At 37.8% G+C, this 11,801-nt stretch overlaps 1 protein-coding gene and 1 pseudogene across 1 annotated transcript; both read right to left on the minus strand.

Moving 5' to 3' along the window:
• Positions 1–585: 585 nt before the first annotated feature.
• On the minus strand, positions 586–5,405 carry LOC106305946 (annotated as a pseudogene).
• Positions 5,406–6,372: 967 nt separating this feature from the next.
• On the minus strand, positions 6,373–11,660 carry LOC106307032 (disease resistance protein TAO1-like). Its single transcript, XM_013743868.1, has 4 exons — positions 10,533–11,660; positions 8,970–10,077; positions 8,557–8,892; positions 6,373–8,464 (listed from the first exon to the last, which is right to left on the minus strand). The coding sequence occupies exons 1-4, from the start codon at positions 11,216–11,218 to the stop codon at positions 6,530–6,532; spliced, it is 4,065 nt and encodes a 1,354-aa protein (XP_013599322.1). The 5' UTR covers positions 11,219–11,660; the 3' UTR covers positions 6,373–6,529.
• Positions 11,661–11,801: the final 141 nt, after the last annotated feature.

The raw sequence follows: 11,801 nt of genomic DNA on the forward strand, positions 1-11,801 counted from the left end.
GTCAAAGTTATGCCATTTTAATTGATAATCTTGTGTGTTGTATGCTTACAGGGATGTAGTAGGAATTGCTTTCTATGTGGCTCCTGAAGTATTAAGAGGAAGCTACAGTAAGGAGATCAGTATCTGGAGTGCATTGATTGTTCTATACCTTTGTGGTCTGGTAATATCAAGCTAACATCTTCTTTGATTGTTTTATCCATTTAACACTATAGCTGAGTCGAAACAGATAATGTAAGTTTTCAAACTATGTAAGGTTATTGCAGAGAGTCTACCAGAAGAGGAAATGAAAGGTCTTAAAACCATGTTTGCTTAATATGGATACCGACAAAAGTAGAACATTAACTCAAGAAGAACTGAACACCGGACTGGTTCTAAAGCTTAAGTTAAACAGCTCATGGAAGTGGTACAGAACAACCAGAACAAGGGAAAACGTCTTCCTGTCTATTGATTGATTTATCGAAAAGGACAAACAAACATTTCTCAAGAATCTTGTGTAGAAGTGTTGAGAAACGGGTTTGATTTTGTTTTGTTGATCGATTTCAACAAAGATTATGATAGCAATTGTTTGCTTGATATTTACGATAGAAAAGGAATGCATCATTATTATGATTATGCACATACATGCATTTTACATATATATGCCGACACATTTTTACTGAAACCCAACATAGCACAATGATAATCTTATACAAATACAGCAAAAGATGCACAATCAACTTGAAAGGAAGGTTTTCTTAAAAAGAAGTTATTAGTGAAAATGCGATTTGTTTTTTTTCACAACTTCCATTAACATGAGCGAGCCAAGGTTTCCAGAGGATGTATCCCGCATTCTTTAATCTCCCAATATTTGTTGTTAGATCTGAACTCAAAGACTAACTCGGGGGCACTCACAGTTTTTTCAATTTCGAATACGAACAGATACTCCTCTGAAGTTGGAGGCAATTTGACCCATCTCTGAAAATAACGTATAACACCATTGAGTTTGTCATTGATGCAATAAGATATTTCAGGGCAGCGCCCATAACCAGCATCACCCTTATAGACCAGCAAGAGGCAAACTTTAAATCTCAAGGATGTAGGAAAGTAGTGTGTATCTAATCCATTCCAATTCATTGACAGGGAACTCCCGGTGGCTTGGTACGTGAAATATGTAGGCACTGTTTCTCCGGGCAAAGTTGCAAAGTCTCTTGTCCATGTGTTGATGATAAGGTCTCTTGCTTCTTGATTCAGTTTAAGGCAGTTGATAACGATGAGAACATTAAACCACTTCTTCTAAATAGAGAAATGAAATCTCTTTAGGGACTTACAATCGTGTGGAAAAGACACTTTCTTCGTGCATCCCTTGATTATAAGATGACGTAGATCAGTAATTTCCTTGTCCCATGGAGCAGTTTCTTGTATTCCTGTATCGCTCAAAAGCAGGTCCGTGTTGCGGTGTAAAGCTTGCTGAGATTTCTTGAGGTTCTCGAAGTATGACATATGTAACTCAGAAAGATGAGGCCATGACATGATCGATGGAGGGATTTCTTCTATTGAAGTTCCAGTGAGCTTTAGAACACTGATGTTTGTGGAAATCTCGGGAAAGCTTTCCAATGACGAGCAGTCAGTGAGAAGAAGTTCATCAAGATATTTCATGTTGATGTTGATCGGAAGGGCCGTTAGCTTTGAGCGTCTTTCGAGATACAACTTCCTGAGATAAAGCATATTTCGAACAGAAGGGAGGCATCACAAGATTTGAGTATCCATTGAGATACAAACGGAAAAGGTGAATCATTTTCCCCATAGAAGAAGGGAGCTCCTGTAGACTTGAACATCCACCAAGATCCAACTTCATGAGATATGTCAAATTTCCAATAGAGGAAGGGACCTGTACCAGACTTGAACATCCATTAAGATTCAACGTCTTCAGTCTGATTAAATCCCCAATGGAAGAGGGGAGCTCAACAAGACTTGAGCATCCATTAAGATTCAACTCTTCAAGACTAGTCATATTCCCAATGGAAGAGGGGAGCTCCCGTAGACTTGAGCATCCTCTCAGATCAATTTCCTTGTGGCAACTGGCGGGAATATACAGAGGGAGCTCCACAAGATTTGAGCAACCACCACACATAAAAACCATGAGATTAAAGGAATTTTTAACAGAAGATGGAAGCTCCACCAAACTTGAGCATCCCGTGAGAAGCAATTCCTCCAGAGTAGTGACATTTTCCATAGACGAGGGAAAGTCCACTAGACTTGAGCAATTTCTAAGATCCAAATATCGGAGATTGATAGCATTTCCAATAGAATAGGGGAGCTTCGTTAGACTTGGGCAACCATTAAGATCCAAGCTTTGCAGATTAGTGGCAGTTGAGAGATCAGGAAGCTCCTTTAGATTTTTGGAACCACTCAACCTCATCAATTTCAGATTTCTAATCGTCTGTAAAGGAAAAGATTCAAAAGAAAAAGAAAAACATCAATAAAAGAAGACGTTCCGTTAAGAAAAATATAAAGATCATATTTTCAGCTGACGTACAATGTACAAATATTATTTTTACTTACTTTATTTCCTTCCCACAATTTCTCAAGGAAATTGCTTTCAATCAAGATTATTTCCACCAGGAACTCCAGATTAATATTAGAAGGCAGACATGTCATCGGAAAAAAATGCCAATGCAAAATTCTTGGATTTGAGGGCAGACATGTCACGGGATCTATGCTGTGAAAACTATTTTTGATTCTTACGAATTGGTTATTTGACATTCTTTTAAAAACTCCTTCAATTATCTTCAACTCCGTCTCCAACTTTCTAAGGTCCAAATCTATGCCTATAACATTTCGACTATCCTGAAAAAGAACCCAAAGATACATAAGCAAAGATGATTTTTATCAAATTTTGTAGTGAGAAATGCAGTCAACGGCTAATGTGAAAACTTACTAGTTTATCTTTATGTAGTACTTGGCATATATCTCCAACCCCGTATCCATATTTGATTCTTAAGAATTGGACGACATTGGACATTCTTTCAAAAACTCTGTCACTTATCTTCAACCCCGAATCCAAATTCGAAAGGTCCAAATCTATGCCTATAACATTTCGACTACCCTGCAAAAGAACCCAAAGAACATAAGCAAAGTTTGTGTGTTCAAAAAAAAAAAAGATACATAAACAAATATAAATTTTATCAAATTTTGTAGGGAGAAGAAGTGCAGTGAACGGCAAATGTGAAAACTTACTAGTGTATCGTTACGTAGTACTTGGCATATATCTTCAGCATCAACCAAAAACTGGCGCTGGCCAGGTTCATAAATGAATTGTTTACGAACAATTTCTCTACCCAAAAGTGCTAGCAAATCATGCATCTTTATTCGTCCCAGCTCGAAGGATATAAGAGATTTCTCAGCTAAAACACGAAGACAACCTTTCACACCAACAAAATTCTTTTCAAGACACCTTTCCACAGTTTCAAGCGATTCGCCTTTGAGAAAGCATGCTAAGTGAAGAAATATAGCCTGATTGTCATCACATAAGGCATCATAACTGAACTTTAAAGTATGTTCAATTTCTCCATCAAGTCTAGTTCTTAACCTTGGTAGTTCCTCTTCCCATTCATGCTTGGGCCTTCGTCTGAAATGAGATCCCATAACCCTTAGTCCCAGAGGGAGATTACCTGCAAGTCTTGTAACTTCCCAGGCAAGTTTCTGGAAGCCATCATGTGGAGATTTTTGACCAAAAGCATTCATGCAGAAAATTTCAAGAGCCTCGTCGTCAGGTGGAAACTCCACCTCGTAAATATGGTCAATCCCATGTACACTTAAAAGTCTTTTATCTTGCGTTGTGAGGATAATCCAACTTCCAGGACCAAACCACCTAGCTTCTTTCGCTATGGCATCTATTTGCAACGAATGATCCACGTCATCAAGAATGGCAAGCACTCTCTTGTCTTTTAACCTGTCTTCCACAACTCCTAATTGCTGAATCTTGATATCTTTTTGGTTGATTATTCGGGACAGGAACTCTTCTTGTAGTCGCAGTTTCACACTGTACTCATCGTAATAAGGTCTTGGACAAAGTCTTTTAATATTCTCCATAAAGACACTAAATTGGAACTCACAAGAGTAATGGCTGAATAGAACTCTGGCGATGGTGCTCTTACCAATTCCAGAAGGACCCCAAATCCCTATCATCCTCACTTCATTGGAGCCTGGGCGTAGCAACAGTTTCAGTTTTATCATATGAGTACTCATCCCAACTAGATTGTCGAAATGACTCGGTTGTGGAGAATTAACCAGCTTGTTTAAAACATATGTGGATATATCCTCGATCACGGTAGCTTCATCATCCCTAAAAAGTGGATAGATGAATACATCAATTATATAGCCATTAAATTTACTACACACAATCAAAGACAAAATTGATACAGAGTTTTATATTTTTAATTTTGGTATAAAAATTAAGCATGTATAACTTTCACATCATGTGACTAGAAATATAAAAGAACTTACGTTTTTTAGTTCCAAAATTATAACGGAAATCATCAAAAATTCAAAACGCCACAACTTTATTACGTTTCTAAAATTTTAGGAGACTACCATAGTAAACTTTTATGGACTTTTCGTGAACCTAACCTCTGTCATATTTTTGAAAATTTTGTTTATTTTTGTTTCGTAGTTTGAGTATTTTTATATACGTATCATATGTAGGATGTGTTTGAAAGATAGCAAGTAAAAGTTAAGCGGACAAACCAGTTGGATAAATGGTAACCAGCTATTATGGCCACCTTCTCCAAAGCTTGTTTCCACCTCCTAATCTCCTCCTTAGCTTTGCCCTTACAAGTTTTTCTGAAAACCTTACCAAAGTCACCGGTCAGCTTCTTTACATCAGATGGATCAACTGTATAGAAAATAGCAATCACAGTTTGACCCAGCTCCTCCCTGCACTTCATAATCTCCACCAACTCCTCAAGACACCACTTAGAAGAAGCGTAGTTCCTCGAAAGCAGGACGATGGCAATGTTAGATCCTCTAATCCCCCGTATGAGTTCAGGAGCGATGGACTCTCCTCTCTCGATCCCATTATCGTTGAAAAATGTGATTGTCTTTCTCTTAAACTCCTTTTTAATGTGACTAAGAAAGTTTTTGCGGACATCTTCCCCACGGAAGCTCGGAAAGACATCGTGTAACCAGACGTGAGAGGAAGAAGATGAAGAAGCCGATGAAGGAGACAAAGCAGATGGAGTTGATGAAGTAGACAAAGAGGAAGAATCAGATTCTTCGTTTTCATGATGGGATCTGAGTTTTCGAAAAATCAAGAAGAAGCCGATTGCAGCAGCAACGATGTTAAGGAAAAGAGAGAAATCCATTTGTGTGCTGGAGACACGGATCAATGAGCTTGCTACAGAGATTTGTGGAGCAATGAGTGAAACAAAGATGCTTTTTATTGAACAAAGCGACATATAAAGTTGACTCCGTTGACTGAGAGAGACTTTGTGGTAAATAAAATGAACAGTGCCTAAACAGTGTTGCTTGATTAAGACGCGAAAGACATATTACACACATAAGATGACACTGAAAATAATGGCGTCCATTAGAGAAACCTTGGATAGCACCGGCGATCGTTTCTGGCGCCTATTTCTACTTCTTCCATGATTATTTTGTTTTCTGTTAAGGATATTTTTCTAGAACAGGGCTAATGTTGGAGACAGATAATAGTCTATTTGTAAATTGTTGGCATGCATTTGCACACACAAAGAATAAGATCATACATACGTTACAGCTATTTCTAAATTTAAAGTTTATTATAATGTCGTTTATTTGAACTTTTGAAGCATCAAGATGCTTGAAAATGGAATATCACCATTAATTACTGCTGAATATTAACGGAAAATACAAGTATCTTCTCTCTTCTCTCCCACTACGACTCAGACGAATCATCATCATCACTGTTGGGGAAAGAGGAACCCAACAATCACCACCCACCGCAACAACAAGAATCCAAACCCGTTAATCAGCAAATCTAAGAGAAGCAGGTTTTAACACCATTGAAATCCATCGATCTTCGAGAAACAGAGACACTTCTTGGCAAAACCTTTAAAGAAATCAAGAAACTCCACATTAGGTCGTTTGAACTAGCTAGGTCGAGGCCAGTTCGGTATAACCTACACTTGCAACGAGAATTCAACAGGGAACACATACGCATGCAAATCAATACTCAAGAGGAAGCTAACAAGACGAAGTTACAGGAAGGAGGTTAGTAACTGGAGTGCAGGGATTATTCTATTCATCTTTCTTTCCTTTTTAGGCAGGTAATGTAAAGCTAACATATTATTTGATTGTTTTATCCATTTAACTATGTAATTTATATGTTTTATGATCCTGTTTTTGTTACAATGTAGAAACTGAGAAGGGAATATTTGATGAGATTATAAAAGGAGAAATTGATTTTTGAGAGCCAACCATGGCCTTCTATATCTGAGAGTGCTAAAGATCTTGTAAGGAACATTTTTTTTTTGTTACAAGTTATTATTGAAAATGTGATTTGTTTTTTTTCTCAGCTTCCATGAACAAACCAAGGATTCCAAAGCAATTGTTTCCAACTTTCCATGGGACGTAGCCCGCATTCCTCAATCTCCCAATTTTTGTCATGGGATCTGAACTCAAAGGCTAATTCGGGGGAGCCCACTTTTTCTTCAATTTTGAATACCAGCAGATGCTCCTTTGAAGTTGGAGAAGAGCGGTGCCATAAATCAGCATAAGCTGCGTAACCAGATTTAACACTATTCAGTTTGTCCTTGATGCAATATGATATATCAGGCCAGCACCAATCATCAGCATCAACGTCACCCTTATAAACCAGCAAGAGGCAAGCTTTAAATCTTAAGGATGTAGGAAAGTACTGTGTATCTAATCCATTCCACGTCATTGACAGGGAACTCCTGGTGGCTCGGTAATTGAAATATGTAGGCACTGTTTCTCCTGGAAAAATTGCAAAGTCTCTTGTCCATGTGTTGATGATAATCTCTCTTGCTTCTTGATTCAGTCCAAAGCAGTTAACAAAGCTGAGCCCATGAAACTTTGTCTTGTAAAAAGAGCAATCCAGTCTCTCGAGGGACCCACAATTGTCTGCGACGAGGAACTTTAAGGAGTCCGGAAGCTGCGGAAGAGAAACCAGCTTCGTGCATCCCTTGATTACAAGTTCACGTAGACTAGACCTTTCCTTGACCCATGGAGCAATTTCTTGTATTCTTGTGTCGCTCAAGTGTAACTCACGAAGACGAGGCCATGACATTATTGATCGAGGTAATTCTTCTATTGAAGTTCCAGTGAGCTTTAGAACGCTGATGTTTGTGGAAATCTCCGGAACGCATTTCAATGACGAGCAGTCAGTGAGAAAAAGTTTACCAAGAGATTTCATGTTGATGTTGATGGGAAGGGCCCTTAGCTTTGAGCATCTTTCGAGATACAACTTCCTGAGATGATTCATATGTCCAATAGAAGATGGGAGTTCCACAAGACTTGAGCATCCATTAAGAGACAACTTCCTGAGATGATTTATATTTCCAATAGAAGATGGGAGTTCCACAAGACTTGAGCATCCATTAAGGTACAAGTTCCCGAGATTATTCATATTTCCAATAGAAGATGGGAGTTCCACAAGACTTGAGCATCCATTAAGATGTAACTTCATGAGATTATTTATATTTCCAATAGAAGACGGGAGTTCCACCAGACTTGAGCATTCATTGAGATACAAATACAAGAGACTAGTCATATTTCCAATAGAAGAGGGGAGCTCCAGTAGACTTGAGCATTCATCGAGATACAGATGCATGAGATTAGTCATATTTCCAATAGAAGAGGGAAGCTCCTGTAGACTTGAGCATCCACTCAAATCAATTTTTTTGAGATCAGTGGCATTACCAAGATAGAAAGGGAGCTCCACAAGATTTGAGCAACCATTAAAAGTAAAATCCTTGAGATTAATGGAATTTCTAACAGAAGATGGAAGCTCCACCAAACTTGAGCAATCTTTGAGATACAATTTCTTGAGATTACCAATAGAGGATGGGAGCTTAGCTAGACGTAAGCATCCCGTGAGATTCAATTCCTCGAGATCAGTGGCATTTTCCATAGAAGAGGGGAGTTCCATCAGACTTGTACATCCATGAAGTTTTAATACTTTGAGTTTAATTATAGCATTCCCAGAAGAAGATGGAAGTCTCACTAGACTTGAGCAATGACTAATATCCAATCTTCCAAGATTAATTAGATTCCAAATAAAAGAGGGGATCCTTACTAGACTTGAACAATGACTAAGATTTAATCTTCGGAGACTGATAACATTTCCAATAGAAAAAGGGAGCTCCGCTAGATTTGAGCAACCATGAAGATTCAATTCTTGGAGACTAGTGGCAGTTGAGAGATCAGGAAGCTCCTTTAGATTTTTGGAATCCGACAAATACATCCATTTGAGATTTCTAATCGTCTGTACAGAAAAGAAAAACATCAATAAAAAGAAGACAGTCCAATAATACTGAAGTAACACAAAGTCTTAGATATATAAATATGTTTACTTACTTTATTTCCTTCCCACAATTTCTCAAGATAGTTGCTTTTACGCAAGGCTATTTCCACCAGGAACTCCGAAATAAAATTAGAAGGCAGACATGTCATCGGAAAAAAATCCCAATGCAAAAGTTTAAGATTTGGAGGCAGACATGTCATTAGATCTATGCTGTGATGACATGTCTGTTTGGGACGTCCATAGTCAGAACCAGAATCAGAATCAGAATCAGAATGCAAAAGTCTTAAGAATTGAACATTGGACATTCTTTCAAAGGCCCTTTCACTTATTTTCAACTCTGTCTCCAACTCTAAAAGCTTCAAATCTATGCCTATAACACTTCGACTACCCTGCAAAAGAACCCAATGATTTTCCTATAAAATTGTGTAGGGAGAAACGCATTGAATGACTAATAGGAAAAACTTACTAGTGTATCATTTTGTAGTACTTGGCATATATCTCCAACATCAGCCAAAAACTGACGCTGCCCAGGTTCGTGAATGGATTGTTTACGAACAATTTCTCTACCCAAACGTGCAAGCAAATCATGGATCTTTATATATCCCCCAACAATGGATATGAAAGATTTCTCAGCTAAGACACGGAGCTGACCTTTCACACCGACAATATTCCTTGCAAGATACTCTTCCACTTTCTCAATCCGCTCATTGTTGAAAAAGCAAGCTAAGTGAAGAAATAAATCTTGAGTATCAACAGATAAGGCATCATAACGTAACTTTAAACTACTTTCTATTTCTCCATCAAGTCTAGCACTTAACCTTGGTAGTTCCTCTTCCCACTCATGCTTGAGCATTCCTTTGAAATATGATCCCATTACCTTTAGTCCCAGAGGGAGATTACCGGCAAATTCTTTAACTTCCCAAGCAAGTTTCTCGAAGCCATCGTATGGGGACTTTTGACCAAAAGCATACATGCAGAAGATTTCAAAAGCATCACTGAAACCTGGATACTCAACCTTGTAAATATGGTTAATCCCATGTGCAGTCAAGATTTTTTTATCTTGTGTTGTGACAATAATCCGACTTCCAGGACCAAACCAGCTATGGTCTTTTGCCATGGCATCTAGTTGCATTAAATGGTCTACATCATCGAGAACGACAAGCACTCTCTTGTCTTTTAACCTGTCTGGCGCAACTCCTAAATGATGAATCTTGACATCCTCCTGGTTGATTATTTTAGATAAGAACTCTTCCTGTAATTTCAGTTTCGCGCTATATTCATCAGAACAAGGTCTTGGACAACGTCTTTTGATATTCTCCATGAAGACACTAAGCTGGAACTCATGAGAGTGCTGGCTAAATAGAACTCTGGCGATGGTGCTCTTACCAATTCCAGAAGGACCCCAAATCCCTATTATCCTCACTTCATTGGAGCCTAAGAGTAAGAACGGCTCCATCTTTTGCATATGAGCTTCCATCCCAGCAAAACCTTCGAAATCACTTGATATCACAAAATTAATTAGGTCATTCGAAACATTAGTGGCGATTTCTTCGACCATTGATGCTTCATCATCCCTAACAAGAGAAAAGATAATACACAAAGATGAAGACATCATTTGAAAATTTACATTTCATAATCAAAAACAAAATTGACAAATAAATGATCAAGGTTTTTTTTATTTAAAGTTGTATAAAAATTAAGCAAATTATTTGTACATATATAACAAACTTTCAATAAAAAACGAACTAACAAACTTTCACATTTTGTTAACTTAAAACATTTCACATTTTGTTTTCTTAAATTATCACCGATACCCTAATTTTTTTTTAAAAATGCAATAACTTCTTACGCTTCTATAATTTTAGAAGGAGATCACTCGTAAACATAACCTCTGTGATGTTTTTGAAACCATTTATTAAATCATGTTATATCGAAACTGTTTTTTTTTCTTTGAATTTTGTATTTCTCAATACATATTATATTTTGGATGTATGTAAAAGATAGCAAGTAAAAAGCATGGGGACAAAACCAGTTGCTTGGATGGTAACCAGCTATTGTGGCCACCTTCTCCAAAGCTTGTTTCCATCTCCAAATGTCCTCCTTAGCTTGACCCTCACACGTTTTTCTGAAAACCTTGCCAAAGTCTCCGGTCAGCTTCTTTACATCAGATGGATCTACTTTACAGAAAATAGCCATCACAGTTTGCTTCAGCTCTTCCCTGCACTTCATGATCTCCACCAACTCCTCAAGACACCACTTTGAAGAACCATAGTTCCTTGAGAGCAAGACGATCACAATCTTAGATCCTCTAATCCCCCGTATGAGTTCGGGAGCGATGGATTCTCCTCTCTTGATCCCATCATCGTTGAAATATGTGATTCCCTTTCTTTTAAACTCCTTTTGAATGTGACTAAGAAAGTTATTGCGGACATCTTCCCCCCGGAAGCTCAGAAAGACATCGTGTATCCAGACTTGAGAGGAAGAAGGTCGAGGAGCTGATGAAATAGATAAAGAAGATGGTGGTGATGATGGAGACAAAGAAGACCAATAGACAGATCGAGGAACTGACAAAATAGTTAAAGAAGATGGTGGTGATGAAGTAGACAAAGAAGACAAATCGAATTCTTTGTTTTCTTGATGGGATCTGATTTTTCGTAAAATGAAGAAGAAGCCTATTGCAGCAGCAACCATGTTAAGGAAAATAGATAAATCCATTTGTGTGGTAGTGGAGAAAGGATCAGTGAGCTTGGTACAGAGATTTGTGAAGCAATTACGCTTTTTGTGTAATTGAACAAAGCGACATAAAACGTTGACTCCATCGGGGGACTGAGAGAGACTTTGTGGAAAATAATTTCACCGGTCAAGGTTGAATGCTCTACCATTCTATTCAAAGAAGGAAAAAGGCAAAGGAAGAACAGAAGCATCTTCAAGGAAAGTAGTGATCGATATCAATGTCTCTACATCAAAATTGATGAGGTCACACTTGAAATTTCACAGCAAAGAGATCAATCTTCTCAGGAAGCTTCATCCTGGCTGCAGCCTCATCATTTTTCTCGTAGAACTTTACAAAAAGTAGGTTATGTTGAATGGAGACTTAATTTAATTGACTTGGGATTGCAGTAATTTTTGTTTTCGTTTGTTTTATATTTAAGGAATAGAAGGAGTGAATAATTATATAATGGACATACATATGAACAAACCTATATTTGCAGGACACATTTGTATTCAAACCCAACATCACACAATGATAATCTTACACTAACACAGAAAAAATGCACATCAACATGAAACTAAATAA

Source organism: Brassica oleracea, chromosome C7 (genome assembly GCF_000695525.1).
Source record: "Brassica oleracea var. oleracea cultivar TO1000 chromosome C7, BOL, whole genome shotgun sequence".
Taxonomy (NCBI): domain Eukaryota; kingdom Viridiplantae; phylum Streptophyta; class Magnoliopsida; order Brassicales; family Brassicaceae; genus Brassica; species Brassica oleracea.